Source organism: Pristis pectinata, chromosome 16, assembly GCF_009764475.1.
Source record: "Pristis pectinata isolate sPriPec2 chromosome 16, sPriPec2.1.pri, whole genome shotgun sequence".
Taxonomy (NCBI): domain Eukaryota; kingdom Metazoa; phylum Chordata; class Chondrichthyes; order Rhinopristiformes; family Pristidae; genus Pristis; species Pristis pectinata.
Window position 1 is genome coordinate 4,027,297 of NC_067420.1, and position 23,050 is coordinate 4,050,346.

At 40.1% G+C, this 23,050-nt stretch overlaps 1 protein-coding gene across 3 annotated transcripts in view; it reads right to left on the reverse strand.

The window, feature by feature from the left end:
* Positions 1–216: 216 nt before the first annotated feature.
* The window catches only part of pcif1 (phosphorylated CTD interacting factor 1), a 75,396-nt gene continuing 52,562 nt past the window's right edge, over positions 217–23,050 (reverse strand). For 2 of the 3 annotated variants that reach the window (XM_052031505.1, XM_052031506.1), the window contains 5 exons: positions 21,335–21,421; positions 19,457–19,641; positions 8,466–8,559; positions 2,343–2,518; positions 217–1,733 (listed from right to left, as the gene is read on the reverse strand). In XM_052031505.1, the coding sequence (XP_051887465.1) occupies positions 1,511–1,733; positions 2,343–2,518; positions 8,466–8,559; positions 19,457–19,641; positions 21,335–21,421 (765 nt within the window). In that variant the 3' untranslated portion in view covers positions 217–1,510. The remainder of the gene's footprint in view (positions 1,734–2,342; positions 2,519–8,465; positions 8,560–19,456; positions 19,642–21,334; positions 21,422–23,050) is intronic. The other variant, XR_007957595.1, reaches the window with a different exon arrangement.

Here is a 23,050-nt window from a genome sequence, read left to right on the forward strand (position 1 = left end):
AGATCAGGCAGGTCACGTGCAAAAAAAATAAGTTAACTTCTCAGGTTTGTGACCCTTCTTCTAACAAAGGTTCACCAGAGGGCTGACCACAGTCACCTTGTTTATATAACGATATATTTTTAAAAGTATTGTTGTGGCAATGAGCTCCTTTTCAGTCGTCCCCATGTTTTCATCTGTCACACACGATGAAAAGCAATAATTACAGTCACTCAACTCTTCACTTTGCACAGTCGCTGTTTTAAAGTTTTGTAGTAGGAAGCTGCTTATCCAACCTGATGTTGTGTACTGTTACAATAAGACTGTCATACAATACTTAGAATGCAGCCCTGCCCAGATCAGCCAGGCCCCCCATGCTTGATTGCATTTAAGTTCAGAAGAATTTCAATCCTGGACTTCAGTTGTGTGAAGCATTACTCGAATCCTGAGTGCGGCTGAACCAAGAGTGGCTATACCTGAACTAAATGTTATGCGGTAACCACCATTTCCCCACCACCTTGTGGCTTATGTGAACCTTCCAGCAGATATGGCAGAAGTGGAGAATTAGGATCTCTGGTGGCCTGGCTGTGCTGGGTGCTGCGGTTGAGACAATGCATGGGTAGCAGTATCTTACAATCTCAGTTACTCTGTGACAGGTTATCTTGTTCTAAACAAAGCAACCCTGCATTTAACCCTTCACTGGGTGGCCCAGATAAGTTCTGGTTACTTGAAGCGGAGTGCTGTCCGACAGCACCTGTATAACAAGCTCTGTATCCACAGCATGCTGCACGTGGGAAACTAACCATGCTGACTGAGTGCACAGTGTGGGTCTCCACAATCTTTATGAGAGAAAGCTGAAGGAGCCCATGCTTCACAATCGAGCTCTGCGCTCTAATCCCATCTCTCTGTTCTCTCCCTGTAGCTTTCAAGATTTCCCTTCAAGAGTTCATTATTCTCCCCTGTGCCAGTGAAGGATTAAATGCAAAGATGGACAGTACACACTGGATGACATACACTTGCACACTCAAGTGCGTGAAGCTGTCTTTGAACAATTCAGAGATAGTCTACATAGGTCAACAAGAAGCAACACTTCTTAAAAGGACACCAATCAATTCCTAGCCATCAGTTTGTACACATAAACTTAATTCTCAGCAATATAAAGAAATTCCTATACTCACGGCATTAAAATGGAGAATGTCTACAGCCACTATTTGCAAAGTTTACAAAAATTAGGCAGAATTGCATAATCTCAAAAAAATAAAAAAAGCTGATAAAACTGACACGGTATTCTGTTATGAAATATTTTCATAGAATATATTACACAGACACATTCTGCTTCTCTCTCCTACACACCTTGGTAAAAGTAAAAGCAACAAACATTAAGAATCCAGAACTATGGTTCTGTTTAGAAAGACACTGTACATATGTACACTTCTTGCTGGTGATGACAATAGTTATGCAGCTTGCTTCGAGTCAGTCTGTTTAAAACCACACAGAGCATTAGCTGTTCTGTGCTCCCTTTATCAATCACAGTTCAAAGGTGCTCGGTGTTGCTGCTTTGGTCCCGATTCTGTTCCTGGTCTTTTTCGCCAGATGCCACAGAGGAGGACGAGGAAGATGACGACTTTCCTGTTATTTTGTAAGCTGCCATTAACTCCTGCACCCGCTCCTGCACAGGCTCCCATTTTGCAAACCCAGCATCATTCTGCAGGAAGATGAGAGCTGTGGAATGCACAGCCTTATAATAGATGTCTTCCCTGAAAGCAAACAAAACACACTTCATCTCACCTCAAATCATGTCGAGAGCTCCCATGTGAAGTACCAAATTATGTAAAAGAATCGCACTCAGTTTTACGAAAGACCAGCCCAACATTCACACTGATTCTCCCGCACCCTCACCCTGACACTCCCACACCGACTCTCCTGCACACTCAGTGCCCCACAGCCTCACACCGACTCTCCTGCACCCTCAGAGTGCCCCGCACCCTCACCCCAACTGCACTGCACTGTCATGCAGACTGTCCTGAGCCCTCCCCAAGTGTCCACACGCTGAGTTCCACTGATCCTCGTGTTGAATGTTCCACACCCCCACCCTGATTGCCCCACACCTCCACCCAGGGCTGCCACACACACACCATTTGTTCCATGCTCTCACCTAATTACAAACTCAGCACCTCAATCTGACCACGACTGCCTCACACCCACACCTTTCATGGCTGCCCTGGTCGCTTTCTCTTCCCAATAGTCCCTTATCAGCTTGTGACTGTCACCTGCCCAACTCTCAGTCGACCCCATCATATGCAGGAGGTGAATAATTCAATAAACCCGTCGCTCAAGCCGTATGCTCACGTCGGTACAAAACGTACTTCTTGCAGATGTGCTGCGCTCCACTTCTGTACTCGTGCTCGTAAGCTGGGACTAGGATTTGGTGGCGCTTAAACTTGCTCTCCTCCATCCGGACCAAAGCTGGTGTTGGAGGGTTTCTCCATTCAGGGATGAACACAATGAATGACAGTGGCTCGTTTGAATTCCCCAGCAGGTTCTGTACGAGAAAGACATGAACAGGAACCAGTTAATAGTAAAGATGTCTCAAACTTCACAGCTTTTAACAACAGATCAAGCCAGTGTCTTTCTCAATGGATGACCAACTCTTCAACCTACCTTCTCACCAGACCCATTAACTCCAATACTTTGGATGAAAGGTCATCAAGATTAACTCTGATTCTCTGTGGAAAGAGAGGACGAGTTAACATTTCAGGTCAAAGACCCTTCATCAGAATTCAGGTCTGACGAAGGGTCTTCAACCTGTAACATTAACCCTCTCTCTTTCCTCAGAGGCTGTCCAACTTGCTGAGTGTTTTCTGTTTTTATTTCAGATTTCCAGCATCTGCAAGCTTTTTGATTTTCTTCAATTCTGTTTGTCTCTCTACAGAGGCTGCCTGAGCTACTGAGGGTTGTCAGCATTCTCTGTATTTATTTTGCTGGGTATTGGACTGGGCAGAATTTCTGATCCATCCTCGCTATGGCTCCCTACATTTTTGTTGGTGGGATCTTGTTGGTGCAACATTGCTTTCATAAACAATTTCTCACTGGGTGGCCCAAATCAGCTTTTAGTCAATGATGAGTCTTCAGGGAACTTAGTGTGTGATTCTATGTTCATGGCTGTCATTACTTCATGTCTAGCTAACCAGGCCTGTTGAATGTTAATCAAGAACAGGATCTTCCTAAAGAAGATCCAGCTCTTTAAAATAAATCCAAATTATGTATTGGTTTGTTTTCAGTTTATCTCTGGATTCTTTTCTTCATCTAGCTGGATATGTCTTGCTTCTAACTTTGTTGTGCATTTGTGAGTAATCTTTTGCCACCTTTTTAACATGAATGCATGCTCCCAATTTTCATTGAGATGACACATTACATTAGATTGGCCTTGAAGTGATCCTTGCATCCTTTGAATGGTGCATTGGTTAAGGTTCACCTCATCTTATTGACTCTGCTTTTATGATCTTTCTGCCTGGCAGAGTTGCTCATCTGAATGTTGGATTTTTCTCTCTCAGTGTAGACAATCCCAGATCAACAAGGTCTCATCTTTCTACCATGGAAGCGACTTAAATTTATAAGCCGATTGTAAGTAGTGTTGCTCCCACATAGAAATAAAGGAATGTTTTTAGCCCTCCAGCTTTATTGTAAATTTAATGCCGCCCCCTCATTGCCTTACTACCAAAACCTCCCAAAAGACTACTAGCTTTAAACAATCTGTAATTTTCTATATCATCTATGAGTACAGCATGGCTTCCTCGATAGGTGAATCTGTCCACTGCAGACAGTAATAATGAATGGAAGAAAAGATTTTCCAGGACTTCCTTCTTCAGACTGCAGGCAAGGCCAAATGTTGTACAAGGATGTGAGAAACGCTGTAAGATTATTTGGAAGTCATTTTCTATGTGGGAAGGCAAGTCACAACCATTAATAAACCGGAGTCATCAGACAACAATTTCTCATAGATATACTCACTGTAACATTCCCAGCAAATCTTTTACCTTCTTTAACAAGCCGGGAAATTCCTCTACGATTATTCTATATATTGCCTGCCTGTGTTTGAATCGGTAGCACTCAGTGTATTTCTAGGATCATTGATTTTACCCATGAACTAGAAAAGATCCCACAGAGACTCTGCTAGTTGGTTTCTTCCTGCTTCATACATCACAGCAGGCATTGCATTGTAACTGGGCATCTTTCAACCGGAGAGACTGTACTAACTTAATGGTTTTAGGCAATGTAAGTTCTTTAGCAAGGGGCACTAAATTGGGGCTTTGAGGTAGATGATCCATGACCTCAATCTACAGAACTTTCAGATTAGTAGACACTTAATATGGTTAAGCCCAAGTGTTCAAGATTTGAGTCTTAAGGATATGATTCCTTCAGTCAGGAGACCAATGACTGTTTGCAGCATCTTAGAGAATCTTTCATAAAGCTTTTTCACATGACTCTCAGATTTGTCTTAAGTGTGCTGAGTAAATTTTTATATGTGGCTTACTCTGGTGTTAAAGGTGGGTCTTTCAACTGTGCATAATGAAGGGTCTAATTCACAAATTCATGCTCTCCAGGGTATTTATATCAAACTAGTCTCAGCGGTTCTGGATTATGACTCTGGGTCTCATCACCATTAGTGTATTACACCCAAAAATATTGTCTTCCATTTTAATGTTGCCAAAAACTGTTGATAATGCCAATACGATCTTCTAAAGCTGATCTTTAATTCCAGCTGCTTTAGGTTTAGTGACATTTAATTGGGTAGAGCTTTTTAACTTCGTGATCTTCAAAATAGAGTTATCTAGAGATCAAGTACGTTAAGAAAAGTTGGTGGCCTGTCCAAAACACAGCTCCACTTGTGACTCATTTTCCAATTGACTGGTATATGATTTAGTGATCATAGTATATACTTTATGACTATTTTATTATGTTACTTTACAAATATAGTATCTTGCAGTATGGTAAAGCCTTTAACAGTTATGGTATGACTTGGAGATTATTGTGATAATATTGGTTCATCTTGTGATTTTTGTATTTGCAAATTGCGAAGTACTTATATAGATTGAGTCACTGTTTTGGTATAAGCTGGTAATGGACTTGCTGCTGTTATTAAAGTAACAAATAAATTGAAGAAGAATGCTGCCTTAGATACCAAGTCAAATTGTGTGCCCGTGCGTATTGCTGACAGACCTGAGGCTATAACTACATTAAAAGTGGAGACAGGATTGACAGGTATATGTCCTGTGACACTGAGATTTTTTGCCCTTCCAAATACTATGTTAGATCTGATTCCAATCTCTTGTAGCTTCCTTATAACAATGAATATAGTAAACATATAGATCTTGGCAGCATTTCTGCTTCAGATAAACAATTTATTTAAACATTTCTAACACTGCCTTAATAACTGGGACATTTACAGTATTTTAATAAATATATTTAATAAATTGAGGGTCAATTTCTCTCTTTAAGAGGAAGAAGGGTTGTTATTCTACTAGTGCAACACAAACATAAACTCTTAATGAGGCCATATCAGCTGTCTTTTCCCCTGTCTTGGTTTTTGAGCATTTCTATTGCTCACCTTTTACAGTTCTTGCCATTTTCTTTTTATGAGGCCTTGAAAGAGGTATCCAGTTAACTTTGTCTCTTCTACATCCTCCTGGATTCATTGAAAGAATCTTTTGACCTCTCACTTCTGGCAGGAGGAAATCACCAGGAGGGCATAACTGGAGCTTGAGCTCTTGCTATGTTTGATTCAAATAATGGAACTAACCCAGGGTTTGCATCATAAGCCGGGGAAGGAAAGTAAAATGAGAAAGAATCCATTTATGCAGCACATACAGAGGAAGAGACTGAAGCACAGAATAGGGCCAGATTTCATGGTGACACAAGAGACTGCAGATGCTCCAGATTTCATGTTGTTGCGCAATCTCCCTGCTTTCAAGTATTTTACATTCCCTATCTCGGTAACTTCTTCCATAGCTATAATCCTGTGAGATCTCTTCAGTCCTCAATTCTGGCATTTTACACATCCTGAATTTCCTTTAGCCCTCCAATACTGGGCATGCAACTGAGGTCTTAGGTTGTGGAATTCCCCGTCTAAAAATCTCTGTCTCTCTGACCTCCTTTAAGCTGTTTCTTAGAACCTGCCTCTTTGCCCTAGCTTTCAGTCATCTGTCTGAATTTGTACTTAGGTGGCCAAGTGTCACATTTTGTTCTGCAGCATTTTTGCAAAGAACCTCAGGAAGTTTTGCTAAAGTACTAAGTTAAAGGTACAATAACATTGCAAGTTGCTGTTGAGAGCACTAGTTTGAATAACATCTGAGAAAATTATTTGCTAGCTTCACTGTTTGTCCCATTAAATGAAAGGAAAGGGCCAACATTGATGTAGTGCCTCTCATGTCCTCAAGATACCACTAAGTAACACATGGCCAACACAACAAAATTAATTACCTTTCAACAGCGGAATGTTGGGACAGAATGGAATATGCTGCAAAGCACCACCTTCACTTCCACAAGGGCTGTGATATGTTAACAGAGCAAGGGCACACCTCCTTCAAATTAGAGCTGAGCCTTTCAAGTGTTAGGAAGGACTTTTTCATACAATGGGCAGAGCCAATGTGAAACTCTCTCCCAAAAAAAAGCTGTTGAGTGGGTCAACTGAAAACTTCAAGACAGAAATGGACAATTTTTTGATAGGATTCAGTATCTTGAGGATAATGGGAATCAAGACAGATGAAAAGACATAGATCAACCATGATCTGGTTGCCTAATAGATAAGATAAAGAGGCTGATTGGTCTCTCCTGTTCCTATATTCCTAATGTATACAATGAAGAAATTGCTGCAGCTAATGTTTGTTCCATGATCATTGGTTCCTGGGAGAGAACTAACATGAAACAACAAAGGAACCATTTTATTTTAATTTTGAATCTTGAAAACACATGATTTTCAATGAAGGCAGGTTGATTTCGTTTCTGATGGTCTAGGGATACTACTAGTGCCCAGCCCCTTTATGCCTGTTAATCTCCCAGAGAACTCAACACTGAAATAGATTTTTCATTATTCAGAATCCAGTTTCCACCTCAAAGATGAAAGTCTTGGGACCATGGAACTGATCTCCAGCACCTGACCCCACACCCAGCACGTCCAAGGTCTTGGGATTCTTGTGGACATCGATCACGTCATTTAAATGCCATTCCTAATTGATCCATAAGAGCAAGTGGTACGGCCACTATTACGAGACGTTACTGATTAGTGCTTTCTGTGGGCAGTCATACACTTCCATTTTTGGAATGTAAAACTAAGTTGTAAGTAACAAAATAAGACGTTGCCTGATGGATGCTGAAGCCTCCTTCCATCATGTATTTCCGTGTAGATTTCTGGATATCAGGGGAATCAAGGGAAATGGGACTACCAAAGCAAAATGGCACTGAAGTATCAGATAAGCCACAATCTTATTGTATGGCACAGCTGATGCAAGGGCCAAATGGTTTAACCTAGCTTTTATTTCTTAAGCTCTTATGTAGGGAATAGTGCAGTCATGCACTCAGGCACACAAAATTCAGGTACAGAGTAGAACACGAATTAATGCAAACACCGAGTTCCAAAGATCAGAGATAGCACACCACTAGATTAAGTACAGTGGTCCCCATCTACTAACCACCTCAAGAAGGGCACCTTTGTTCTTGATGGTGCAGAGAAGAGCAAAGAAGTGCTTTGTTATAAAAAGGGACTTTGTTATAGAATTACACTTTGTATCCTGGGAGTTTCTTTTCAAATAGAAGGTTGCTGACTCAAATCATTAAAATTATTTAGAATACAAATAAATAGGATTGATTATTTGAGCTGTTGCTCGTGGCAGAGCTTTGGCCTCCTCTCCGTATGAAGGAATCAGGGAGTGAGAATGAATACAAAGGATTTATTTTTCTCCGAATTAGATCTCCCCATGGAGCGGCGTTCTGGAGGGCAGTGAAAATCGACTCAGTTCAATATGGCGCTCAACAGATGAAAAGTATGAGAGAGAAGTAGAAGGATTTGAGGATAATAACCAAAAGACCAGGACCTCCTGCTACTTGCCTGATTTCCTTATTGGGACTGAGAGAGTTTTTTTGACAGAGTGTTCCTCAACTGGTAACTGGTCCATGAGTCCAAATAGAACTGGGACAACTATGTCGTAAGAGTCAGATGGCCTATTCTAATTCAAAGTATTTAATGCTGCACAATAAAACCTGACCAAAGGTAAGATTTCACAAAAAGGAGATGAATAATATTCTCCTCATAATCTGGCCTCAAAATAGAAATTAATGATTTTGCCCAGTGAAGTTTTCTGATCTGTGGCCTTATATCTCACCATTAAAGTTCTTGTTTCTTGAAACAAAACACTTTAACTGCGTGTTGATACAACCCTTTGACCTACACTTGGTCTACTTTGACAATGCAGGCTAACACCTTGGACCCTCACCTCCATGTGTGTGACCATACTGTCCATCAGCTCTTCACCAAACGGAGGATTTGCTTCAAAGGAGCCGCTGACTGGTGAGAAAGTCAAGAATGAGCTGTAAAGGAGAAAACAAGTAGCAACTTTCACACAGTTCAGCGTCAGCTCTACAGACAGGTGTATACAAAAGGGACAACACATAGAGGACATGGTCCCTGACCCTGCGGTCAAATCATTTACCCACAGCACAATCCATCTTCCATCCTCAGTGAACACAGTGATCAAACACTTCTAGCACAAACCCAAAAATCTGGGTCTCAGCCAAAGCGCAGAGCCAGGAATTTGACCTTCACCCAACACCATCTGAGGGAATTGTGCCTCACACACAGAAGTGAAGAAATCTCATATCTAAGCTCTCAGGAAGCATAAACCAAAGAAAGAGGCCACCATTCCAAAAACAAACACAGGGACCTGACTCCCACCCGCAGTACAGACATGGGGATCTGACTATTACCACACATCAGGCCCTGGGATCCCATATTCTCTCATAGTACAAATCTCCAATTACTATCAAAACCTTCTAACTACAAATATGCTGTCCCAGGTATAAATTCCTCTTTCCCCTAAGAAATAACCCCGTATGTTTTGATTATAAACTTACTTCCCTCTGAGAATAAAACCTCACACTCCACTGTCTATAAATTCTCATTCCACTCTGGGAAATTCATTTCTATCATGCATATATACTTTCTTTTCTCTGTATAAACACAACCTCCTTTGAATATAAACTCACTTAGTGGATAAATCCACCTTCCTTTGAACAAAACCCTATTAATCTGACTATAAACCTCTCCCCTCTGATGATAAGCTTTCCCCTGAGTATAATTCCTTTCCTCTCTGAATGTAAAGTCTCTCTGCTGAGCAAAATCCTGCCCTCCTCTAAATGAATCTTCCCTTCTCTGTATGTACATTCCCTCTCTCCTACATATATATCCTCTCTCATCTGGGTATTATTGTCTCCATTTGACTATAAACCTCCTCTCCTAGACCACTAACCCTCATTTGTCACTGCATAGATCACCTCTCTGAACATAAACCCTCTTTCCTCTAAGATAGAACTCTCTCCCAAGTATAATGTCTCTTTCTAACAATGAAGTTTGACTCCTCTGTGAATAAAGCCCGTGTCCTTTGAGCCTAAATCATCTCTTCTAAGCAAAATCCTTCTTTATTTGAACATAAACCTGCTCCCTTCTAAGAACTAGAGTCCTGATGCAGTGTTTCGATCTGAAACGTCAACAATTCCTTTCCCCACACAGATGCTGCAGGACCCGCTGAGTTCCTCCAGCAGATTGTTGGGGTCCCCTCCAAGAACTCTTGATTCTGCTTTTAAGTCCTCTTATTTGTGTAAGATTCCTTTCTCCTGAATACAAATCCTCTCCCCAACAGAACGGTTACAGCAAAATGGAAGCCATACATCCTGTTGAGACTATACCAGCTTTATGTAAAAGCAATCCCATTAATTCCACTCTCCCACCCTCCTCATCACCCCTCAAATCCTTTCCTTCCTGATATTGCCCACACTACTGTTCCAAGCAATATATTTCATTTGATAAATCATACATTTCCTTCATGCTACTTCTGGTTTGTTTTGCCACTCAACTTCAAACTCTGGTAGTGCCTGACCCCTCCGTCAATGGAACCGTTTTTACCTAACTCTGCCTACACCCGACATGGTTTCAAATACCTCTATCAGGTTCCCTTGCAATCTCAAAACTGCTGTTCTGACGAAGGCCTGCAGACCTGAAACATTGACCAGTAATGACAAAGGGTCACACACCCGAAACGTTGACTGTTTCTCTTTCCACGGATGCTGCCTGATCTGCTGAGTTCTTCCAGGATTTTCAGTTTTTATTTCAGATTTCCAGCATCTGCAAGTTGTTTAGATGTTCACTCCCAAGTTCCAAGGAAAACAAACCCAGTTTCTCTAGTCTATCCACATAAGTCGTTTGTCTCTGGAATTATTTTAGTAAATCGCCTGCAACCTGTCCAAAGCCTTTACACCATTGCTAAAGTACAGCATGCAGAATTGCACCTAATAGTCCACTCACAGCCATCATGGCATCCTTGGCCCTGTACTCAATGTCTCTATTTATAAGCCTAAGATCCCTGATGCCATTTTAACCACCTTCTCAACTTCCTCTGCCATTATCAATAAACCATGCACATATATCCCCAGATCGCTCTGCTCTGGTATTCCTTCTAGAACCGTGGCATCTAGTTTATATTGCCTCTGCTCTTACTTCATATGAAATGTAACACTATGCCTGAGCATGAAGACTCTCTCCTCCTGGCATAAACACTCTCTGCTCAGACTAAAAACCATGTCATCACTGAGTATAAATTATCTCCCTTTGAGCATGAACCCTATCTCGAAGCATAATCCCACCACTCTTCCTCTGGGCACAACTCCCTACCTCCTCTGAGTAACAACACATTCCTGCCTACTACTTAGCATAAATCCTTGCCTCTGAGCATCTGAGTAAGAACTTTCTCTCTGTTGAGTACAAGTTCTATCTGCCCCGAGGATAAACTACCTTCCGTCCAAGCATAAAACCCTCTCTCCTAAATATTAAAATACCCAAACTTCTGAATAATAAACCCTCTCTCCCCTGAGAAAAAAAAAGTTCTCTCCCAATGATCAAAACCCTCCCCCAACCTGGCATGCACTCTGCTCCACCCTTAAACCATCTGGGCATAAACACACTGTGCTCTGAGTGTAAATCCATCCTCTTCTCTCCTTAATAGGAAGCCTCTCTTTGAATATGAAGCTCAACTCCTCCAGGTATAAACCTTCCAAACTCTGACCATAAATCATCCCTTTTCGAAGCAAAATCTCTCCTCCATCTCTTTAAAACCCACTTGAGCAATAATTCTCACTCCTGCATATAAATCCCCTCTCGTTTGAGTAAAAGCACTTCTCATCTGAGCATAAACTCTCTTCTCAGTAGGAACTCTCTCTCCTGAATGTAAATCCTCTCTCTTTTGACTCACTGTCTACTGACTCTGGTCTCTGTCCTTTATCCACCTTTTTCCCCCTATGCTGCTATTAACATCTTTATTCCATGGGCTTCAGTTTCACTAATTAAGTCTTTTATGTGAGACTTTGTCAAGTACCTGAAAACTCATTTAGATAATATTAATTGCATTCACGTGATCAAAACTTTCTGTTATAACAAAAAAACTCAATTACCTTAGTCAAATACTATTTACTTTTTACAAATTCATGCTGGTTCTTTCATTAACCCAATCTTCTCCAAATTCCTATTAGTGTTTTCTTCGATTATTGTTTATAAAACTTTCTGAACAAGATGTCCCATTGACCATTTTCCAATACCCTAGCACCTCTGCTCCGTATAAGACCAATTGAAAGTTTCTGGCAAGCCTTCCACAATCTCCATCTCACCTCCCTCATCAAACAAGCTTACGTCCTACTTAATAACTTATTTATTTTAAGCAGAGCCAAACCTTCTAATACTTTTTCCTTATTAATTTTTGTCCTTTATTTCTACTACCTCTGCTATTGTGAGATATTTTAGTTTGTTTCATCATTTCTTCATCTCCTCTGCCATCCACGGTTCCTCTGACGTTCGTTTCTCTTGCTTTACCACCTGTGAGAATCTATTGCTAACCTAGCTTACTCTTTAGAAGTTTCTCATTGTTCAGTTACAGTCTTACCTGTGAATATTTGGTATCACTCTACCCTGGCCATATCCTCTCACATCTATTGAAGTTAGCCCTTCTCCAATTAAGATTCTATTTCAGATCATTCCTTATTCTCCTCTATTGTCCATATAAATTTTGTAATACAATGGAGCACTGCTCCCCATCCTCTTCCATTGACACATGGTGCACTTTTCCCATAATTAAATCCAGCACGGTCTCCTTCCACATTGGGCTGAAAATAAACCAATCAAGTAAGTTCTTCCGAACAATTTTAGGAATTCCTCCTTTGCCCCTACTTCCAATATTAATCCCTCAAGCACATCCTTCCTCTTCAGCAATATAGCCTTCTTAATCAGTACTGCCAGCCACACCTTTTACCACTCCTTGTCTGAGCACAATGTATCCAGGAGTATGAGATTCCCAGATCTGTCCTATTTTAAGCCATGCCTCAGCTACTGGCACTGTACCAAGTTCCCACATGGCTCTTTGTGCTTCCAGCTTGCCAACTTTATTCACCACACTTTATGTACTAATGCACATGCATTCTGATCCTATCTTTCTTGCAGCTTCTCTCATGTGCAGTCTGCTCCCATCCAAAACTGCATTACTTCCTATAGAGGTGCCATCCAACAGTCCCACACCCAAGTGCACCTTATTTTTTTCTTTAAACTGCTACATACTGTTGTCCATCCACATCAAATTACTGCAAAAGTTCCATGATTGCACAAAGCATTGGAGAGGTGAACCCTCTCTGCTGTGTCCCTCAAATAAAAACTGCCTCTTTGAGTATAAACCCTTTCTTCTCCAAGTTAAAACTCTTCCCTGAATATAAGCATTGTCTCTTTTGAGTAAAAATCATTCCTTTCTGCATATAAACTCACTCTCTTGTCTTTATATAAACCCACTGTCTCCACTATATATAAACCTTCATATACACAGACTTTCTTCTCTGCATATAAACCCAATGTCTCCTCTGTATATAGACTTCCTCTGTACAAAGCTCCCCCACCTTTCTGTACATAAACTGTATCGACATTTTCTCTTATCTGTATGTGAACCCCTCTCCTCAGCATAACAGTAAACCTGAAACTATCAGATTTACATAAAAAGAACCATCCACTTTACTTCAGGGAAGGGAACATGCCGTGCTTACTTGGTCTAGGTGACATATCACACCAGAACTAACCATGTTGTCGACTCCTAACTGGCTCCTTAATTCAGGAGCAATTAAGGAGGAACATTAAGCACCAGCATTGCCAGTGACATCCACATCCTATGAATGAATAAGAGAAAGCCCTGTCCCCTCTGTGTATAGACCCACTCTCCTCTGAGTATAAATATTCTCTCTGCTGTATAAATCTACGGATAACCCTCCTCCAGCCATTTCTCTCATGCAAACTTCCACCACTGACTTTTTATGAATCCCTTTCCACCAATTTATAAATGTTGAAATTCTCATCCAGGTTTTGGAATTTCTCCTAAAATTCTGGTCTCTTCCTCATCTTGTAATTTAATGATTCCATCACTATTGACTGGCAAAGAATCTCTTGTCCCTCACTATACCTCTCTGGTCCTCCTACTCTGTCTGCTTTTTCAATATGCTCCTTAAGACATTTTTCTAGCCCCCCTTTTGTGCTTTGACGCCAAATACGATAACTACGAAGGGCTGTGAAATATGTTTCAAACAGTAAAGGTGCAATATAATGGTAACTTGCTGTCATATACTCATTCACAGTGGAAACCTTTCACTGCACGTTCCATCCCTTGCTGTGAGAGCCTTTCAGCCCATGCTAGCTCTTTACAAAGCAATAGTTGGTTTCCAATTTTTCAATCTCTTTCCAATTTTTCTTCCCTCAACTATCCAACTCTCTTTGAAAAGCTCTGCTTGCACCATACTTTCAGATCACGACTGCATGCTGCATTAGAAAGATTTCCTCGTGCCACCCATGGTTCTTTTATCAATCACTTAAATCTATGTTTTTCTGGTTCTCAATCTTCCACCCTTGGAAACAGTTTCTCTGTATTCATTTTGACTGATGATTTTTGAACACTCTCAACCTCTATTTTCTTTGCAGTAAAGACAACAACCCCAGTTTCTCCAGTCTATCCATGCAACTGAAACCCCGCATCCCTGGGATCAATCCACTAAACCTTTCTTGCACCCTCTGTACAGCTGCTACATCCAAATACAGAAAGTGGTGACTACGATTAGATACAACATGCTGGGCTGCACTAAATCATTGTTAATAAAGGTTAACATAACCCCTTTGCTTCCGTATTCTGGCTCAATTTACAAAGTCTAGGATCCTGCATGTTTTGTTTTTAAATAAATTTCTCAATCCTCCTGCCACCTCTGAAGATTGTGCACATATACATCCAGGTCTATCAGTACCTTTAGAATTAAGCCCTTTACATTTTGCATTTCTTTCTAACAAATTGCATCATTTCCTACTCTGTTTGGAACTTCAACTGCCAGGCGTCCTCCCACTTCAGCAGCCTGCTTACATTCCTTGAAGCCCATCAATTACAGTCCTCTTTATCTAAGCTCTCCTTCCCTGTCTAAAGACAGAAAATGCTAGAAATAAATGTTACTGTAATTAACCCTGGATCCCTTTCCTGAAGAATGCAGTATTTAGCCTGATGTACAGTGGAACCCCAGTGCCAGCAGGTCACAAAGGAAAGAGTTAAGTTGCAAGGGACCTCTGTGGATAGAGGACAATTTTCAAATGAATAGTCAGGATCAGTGTATTTCAGGTGTAGGAACTAACATGATGCAAGCTAAACTTTTATTCCATCTTGTTTATGCAAATTCTCAAAACAAAATGAAACTGTATGTATGCAGAAGTTCACTCTATAAATGTTTGGAGCAGGTCGAACGTTTCATGCCCATAAAAGCAAAGCTGATCCATGCTGCTTAACGACTGAACGTCTACTCCGTTAACATTTGATGTCTGCACATTGTTTTTTTCTGCAACTAGGCAGAATTTCTCTTCCAGAGAGGTGTGAAAAGGGGTTCTTAGTCATAGAGTCAGACAGTATGGAAATGGTTCCTCTGCAATGTCACAAGAGCTTTGGCTTCATTTTTAAATTTAGCAGTAAATTTTGCTGGTGTTTTATGGACACATTGTCACCTGTTGCCCGAAAAGAATTATTTTCCTGTCCCCAAGAATTTGCATTCATATAATTATGAGAAAAATTTAGAAGTAGTGAACTTAGAATATTTCACAATGTAGGATTAATCATTCTGGATCTTTGTACCCTGTGATCAACAGCAGATTGTTGAGGAAGTTTTGCAGTCAATGTTGGCTATCTAGATTAGCAAACAAGGTAACTTTTGAGTCACAAAGAACTATTCAGTACCACATTCGTCTGCTCACATTGGTCATTTCCCCCCAATCAAAGGCCTTTTTTAGATTCTTAGTATGCTATCCTTTCCTGTTTTCTAAAATTTAGGACATTAGATGATGTTGTAGTCATCAAATGAAATGTGACTGTAATCCATATTATTACTTAAAGGGATTCCTAACTTTTCTTTCTATCTCCTTGTCTTGTAGCTTCCTAATCTGTAAAGAAGTTTGCTTTCAGCAACATCACAAATCTTAATAAACTCATGACAGATCAGTGTATCAATTTCCACCAGATCAAGGACATCTCAGTGGTATGGTCAGCTGCAACGAAGTCACAGGTAAGACAAATGCAACAAGCCGACAACTCAGACCTACACTTTTATAGTCCCTCATAATTTTGAACAAGCTTAATTAAAATGTCTCTTAACATTCCCTGCACCATGAATGATTGTCTTTTCTAATCTCTTCAGATAACCAAAGTCCCACATCCCTGATATTATTCTAGCAAATTTCTTCTGCAATCTCTCCAAGTGCCTTAATACAATTTCTTAAGAACTAGATTTTTTTTTGAGTATTGTGTCTATGACTAATTAGCAAATTATAAGGGCCTAGGATAACTTCCCAGCCTTTCTATGACTCTAGTCAGGATCTTCCATAAAAAAATTTAGTTTTATCAATTTGTTGTGTACATATGAATAATTTCTGTACAAATCAATTCCTGAATATTATTCCCCCCCATACACTTTCTCTATTTGTTTGGCTGCTGGAGAGTAGGAAGTGTCTAGGCAGGATTCTCCAAGTGTCATGACTGTGGGACAATCTTGATGGACCTGCTGGTCCTTTCCAACATGACAATTTCCTATGTAGGTCTCTCTAACCCTGAAATCCAATTAAAATTCCATTGATAACATTACATTTAAGTAAGGATGATAATAATTTGCAGAAATTGGTATCAGGACACTCAATACTGATATACTGTAAATAACACAGATAATGATGTCAGTACATCAGGTACTGATAATGGCACATTGATGTCTGATAACGATCATAGGTATACCTGGCATTAACAGTTCACGGGATGTGGATATCACCGGTAATGGCAGTATTCTCTGACCACACTTCCCTAATTAAACATGGTTAACCATGTTATTGTGGGTCTGGAGTCATGCCTGGCCCAACCAGATGTGGATGGCACATTTCCTTCCCTAATATACATTTATAAACCAAGGAAATTTTTTAAGATAATTTCATGGTCACTGGTAATGAAACTAGTTCTCTTTTATTCCAGATTTGTTTAACTACTTGAACATAAAACTGTGGGTTCAAACCCATGTCTTCAGATCAATTATCCAGGACTTTGGATGGAATTCCAGTAATATAGCCTTCCGTACCCTGTATGGGTACACAAATTATTACATGGGTACATCATGCATTAGTGTCAGTGCATTAGATATCATCAGAGATACAAGTGTTATTCAAACCATAAACCGGGTATTGAACATCAGCTTCTAACATAGATACCACAGATATTGATAACAGTGCACCAGGTACTGATAATGGCATTTGTGCCTTTTTTCTTAGTTTTATTTATTTCTGTGCAAATTAGTGGGAGAGAATTCGGAATGTGTTAAGATAAAGAAAAGTTGAGAAAAGCTGGATGAATAGGTGGATGTATATTAAATGAGGTAATGCCACAAACAGAGTGATAACATAAGAATAAGCCTGATCTTATAGTTAATTCAAGCCTCATTTATGAATGCCCTGAAACAGGCTACACCACAGGGAATTCATGAGATCTCAGATCTGTTATTTTCCATTTGGGGGTTATATTTATTCCACAACTGGAAGGTATCATAGAGGAACAAAGCATCATATTGGAATGAAGGATTATGCTAAAATGTTAATTTTATAATGCTCTCCACACTTGCTGCCTGGCCTGTCTTCTATTTCCATTCTACAATTAGTTTGCCAATTTTCTTGGCCAGGATAGGAATCACTGATCCCACAAAAAGTGTTGATAAGCAGTTCAGTGAGCTTTACTATATATCTAAACTGCACTATATTTTCCTGGGACACTGCTCTTGCTGTGGAAATAATCTAAGAATTTGATTCTATGCCACCAACATTGTTTACCTTAGCAAATGATCAAAAAAATACCAATTTTCAAAAATAATAATATTAAGTAAAATTTTTGGACGGCATGATTCAGGGAGGAGGATACAAAACATCAAGAAATACTTGGTTTAAAAAGAGAGAAGGTTGAAATAGAAGAACACACAGCTATATGGTACATAATGAGACACGGACACGAAAGTGAGTGACACTTTGAAATGGCATGGGACAATGCACATGGGAATGAGGGGCACATGGGACTGATGAAGAACTGGGAATGAGAAAAACTTAAGTGGGAGATGTGAGTGAGAGAGAAAGGGGTTGTGCAAATGAGAGACATGGGAATGAGAAACAGACATGGAAGTAAGAAAGGGAGAAACAAGGGAAGAGAGGAATGTAAACGACAGCACACCTGGTAAAAGGAGAGGCATGGACAGAGACAAAAAAGTGGCATGGAAGGCAGAGAGAGACACACACAAGAGGGAAAGAAAAGCATAAGGAAGAAGTAAGGTGACTGGGAGGGAGAGTCACATGAGAAACAAAGGCACAGTCACAGTGAAAGCAACAGAGAAAGGCACACAAAACAAAACAGGTACAAGTGACAGGACAGTAGGAGGCATAAGTGAGCAGGACACATTAGGCAAAGAGTGATACTCTGATAAATGACATGGATTAAAAATTCTTTCTGTGGCATTTCTTCACTTTTATCTAAAACCTAATCATTAAACGTGATTGGGCTTTGCACTTCTCTGTAAATTAGAGTTGGATTGCAAAATTATTTTGTGCATTTTATCAAACAGGCCTTACCTGGAGTGATAAAGCCTGCTTCAGTGAGTAACCAGTTCTTGCAAACAAGGGAGCAAGCTTACCTGCTCTGCTGACATGGAGTTTGAGGTGTCCACCATTTCACAGGTAGGTTCTCCTTTAAATATTTTCCCTGGTGCTCACTCCCCCTCCAGCCACACTGCTGATGTTCTTTGGGACCCTGCCAACTTGCTCCCCACCCTGTGAATGGATATTCCCTTCACCCAAAACCCACCATTTTGATTGTGTGTTTGACGCTACAACTCACCAATGTACCATCCTCGTGAGCATTTTCTCTACCCGAATCCCTCAAGACTCTCTATTTCCTCCAAGTGCACCCTGATCCTTACCAGCATATCCTCCATCAACGCTCTCCCAGCCAAGAAAGCTATGTGCTTAAGTATGCAAAATCTATCAGGCACAATGCCTTGGGCATCATGACTAATAGAATTTCCCAGCCAGTGGAACCTTGCACAAAATTGTCATGGGCACTTGCCTGCTCCCCACCATAACCCACCCCCAACACCATTTCTCTCCTTTCCACCTTTCTTGGTGCAGAAGAATGTCGCAGCCATTCAGACTTACACCCATCCAACATTATGCTCCAGTGAAGCCAATGAAAAATAAAATGGGGCATGGAGTAAAACAAGGGCCTGACTCAAATCTGTCCTCCAGATGGACGAGGTTATAATCACTTAGCAGGCACAAGTGAAAAATAAAATGAGATGAAGCAGCACAAAAAAAAGTGTCATTAATACGAGGAAAAGAAAAACATGGGAGAGAGACTAACACGGAAGTGATGAGAAAGACACAAGAGAAAACACTTACAGCAAACTAATTTTCTTGAAATTAATAACCAAAACCAAAATATTAAACCTTAAAGGTACATAACCATCTAAAAACAGCTACAGAAAAGAACTAAACTCTGATTTTAGTGGGAGATTTATTAACCAAGTGACCACAATGCACTGAAACACTTGCAATTAGCTCAGTATAATCAACTCTTGCAATAAATTATATCATACTCACCCCCTAGAACCAAAGTAGCCATCCGTGTCAGGGAACGCAGAGCAGTACTGTCTGAAGTAACAGTTCAGTGGTGAGGCGAAGCACTCGAACGTCACACCAAACTGTTTGTTCAGTGCTTCAAACACAGCTACTGGTAAAGCCCCTTGTAAGCCAGTACCTTCATGTGTTCCGAGACCAAACATGGACTGAAACAAAACAGACATCCCAGTAAAAAATCATTTCTTTACACATTGAATCATTAGCAAGAGCCTGCATTTGTTTAATGATGATATGCTGTGGTAAAACCATAGTTTTGAAAAATACTGCCATGTAGCTGGAGGGAAAAACCACAGCAAACCAAACATCAGTCTTTGTTGTGAATGGATCCTGACCAAAATTCCAGCTCACCTGCTCCTGTTGTGCGATTTCTCTACTCACAAGAATTTTCAAATTTTGATCACTCTCAGTCTTTGAAAAATATTCTAACCTCCATAAATAAGGATTTTGTTTTCAGCTAGAGTAGAATGGAAGTCTGGGGCAACTGCGCAGGGGCTGGTTGGTTGGAAGAGGTAGTGTGCTATAACAGAGGCTGCAATCAAATGATTGCAGCCTCTGTTATAGCACAGTCGGCAGCATGAAACATGTTAGGTAGCTCAGTCAGCAAATTATACTCTGGCCTCTGTCATCATTCCAATGACTTCAAGTGTTACCAACTGGAGATGAATTTCTAGGAAATTGAGATATCGGCTGGCCTTTCCTCTCTCTGTGTAAACAAATCCTTATTCAGGGTACATCAAATGCTCTTTTTGTTTTACGCTAAGAATATAAGAAAATAGTAGAGTAGGCCACTCAGCCCATCAAGCCTGTCCCACCATTCAAAATGGTCATGATGGATCTGCCCCAGGTCTGTGCCAGCTCCTTAAAGACCTCAATTCCCTAATCTTTCAAAATTATATCTGTTTCCTCTTCAAATACCAATCCACCCATTAATGAACACCAATGAGACTCAAAATAACAATAGAACTTGAACACAAAAGAATGTCTATCTTTCCATTAGAGACTCAGTGTTATACAATGCTAAAGCAGCCTTACTATCCACTGGGTTACACAAGGCACTGGATGCAAGGCCTTGCTTAGATTAATGCTGCAGAAAGAGGAAGAGGGTTAGAGTGCTATTATTATCAAAATGCATGAGATGCTGAGAAAAATTCACAGAGGTCTATGAAGAGTGACTGTTCTGACTTGCATTTGGTTTGGAAATAGAAACAAACTGGATATTGGTACCAGTGGCCCAATTCCATATGGGAACACCCTTGCAACGCTCAACATCCTGTTAATTAGCAGGCAGGCAGGCTTCTGGATGCTTATTTGATTCCCTGTACCAAAATCGTACTTCATAATTATGGCAGCTAGGGCTGCTTTTCAATGAGTAATTTGCTTGACATGTCTCACATGGAGACCAGCTAGTTTTCACACTTTGTAAAGACTGATATTGGGTGAGGCAATTGCGTCAATAATCTGTGATACTTTTATACAAATTTCAAAATGAAAAGCTTGTGCCAGAACTAATTCAAATAGGGTGGGCCATTAACTTGAACTGCATCAACAAAAAAAAGGAAAAGCACCCTTTAACTATGGACAAACAAATCAAGAGTAATGCTTTAAAAGAATACCTCAACACAAACGCTACAATTCCTGGACAGCATTTAGAGCTCTCATTAACAGCAGATTATTGTTAAATTCAAATTTGTCACTGATAATGAGAAAAGAGCAAGAAGCAACCCTGAAACTGAATTTGTGTTCTGTGAAAAGCACTTAGGATGCAGATGTAACAACTTGCCACTGAAACCATTGAGGGAAAAACTGTTTCTCATTGAACTGATTGGGCTTACAGCTTACCTGGTATCGCCTGAGTAAACACCAGACTCTTGCCAAGAACTTTTCAAACCGTGGGTCATCAATACAACTGTACCTATACAACTGTTCCTAAAAAAAAAGACAAGATAAAACTCTTTCAAGGACCAACTCACTATTCTGTCCATTTACCTACAAGAATAAAACTGGCAAGGCAACACCAAGAAAACACGAGGTTCCAGACCCAAAACATTGACTGTTCCTCCTTCCACAGATGCTGTCTGACTTGCTGAGATTTTCTGCTTTCGTTTGAAATTTCCAGCATGTGCATTTCTATTGATTTTCATGCACCCTTTTTGAAAACTCTGGAATGGGAGCCTTTTTTGATGTCTTCCACTGCTCTCCCCCGGATCAGATCAAAATGTGACATGGAGATAGGAATAGAAGTACATAGCCCTGATTTACTGCTGGAATTGTCCAAAAGTATATATGTTCTCTGAACAGGTTTGTTACTATGGAGCATATTCATTTTTAACCTGGTAATGCTTCACTTAAGGTTTCCGACTCTATAGTATCTCATTAACGGTTTTTGATTGTCTATGGTGCCTCATTGTTGATTTATGATTCTTCCTGTCATCTCATAATGATTTCTGACTTGTTAAGCTATGTATTTCTTGGTTCTTGACCTGTATGCTGTTTCATTGTTGGGTTTTGACACTCACAAGTCTTTTGCATTGGATGTGATAAAGAATGGAAGTAACTTCTTAGAAATTGCTGCAAATCAGGATTTGGAAGACAGGGAAGAACTTGGGAAAATTACAATCACTAAGGAAGTGGTACTGAACAAACTGTTGGAATGGCAGGCTTCAAGGTTCTCAGCTCATGACGGATTTTATCTTAAGAGGCATGACTTGTGGGATTTTAATGTGTTGGTTTTAATTTTCTAAAATTCCCTAGAATTGGGGAATGCTTCATTAGATGGGAAAATAGCAAATGTAGTCATTTTATTCAAAAAGGGAGACAGAAAGTAGGAAATCTCAGGTGAGTCAGCTTAACATCTGTCATAGGGAAAATTTTTTACAGCTATTACTGAAGATGTTTGTAGCAGGGCACTTAGATGTTTTGTGAAAGAGAAACCATATTTGACCAGTTTATTGAAGTTCTTGGAAGCAGTAACATATGCAGTGGATAAAGGAAACTGGTGTCTATACGATAGTTATATTTCCAGAAACCATTTGACAAGGTGCTGCATCTAAGATAGCTGCAAAAAATAAAAGCTCACGGTAGGAGGTAACATACTGGCAGGGATAGGATTGCTGGCTATCAGGAAACCATGCTTAGGAATAAATGGGTCATTTTTCTGGTTGGCATAATGTAATAAGAGGTATGTGACAGAATACTCAATTTTTTATAATCTATATAAAATGATTTAGGTAAAAGCACTTAAGGAAGGACTGCTAAATTCCCAAATGACACAAAGAGATGTAGGAAGATAAGTTGTAAAGAGAACGTAAGGAGGCTACAAAGGAATAGATTAAGTGAATGGGCAAAGATCTGGCAAATGGAGTATAATGTGGGAAAATATGAAATTGTCCATTTTGGCAGGAAAAAAATAAAAAAGCATATTACGGAAACAGTGAATGACCATAGGGCTCTTAGATTCTGGGCAGTTAAGCAATACTTAGATTTTAAAGTTTGCATCCTTGTTTACAAATTGCTTCATTACTTTGCTCCTCCCTACTTCTATTCTCCTCCAGTTTT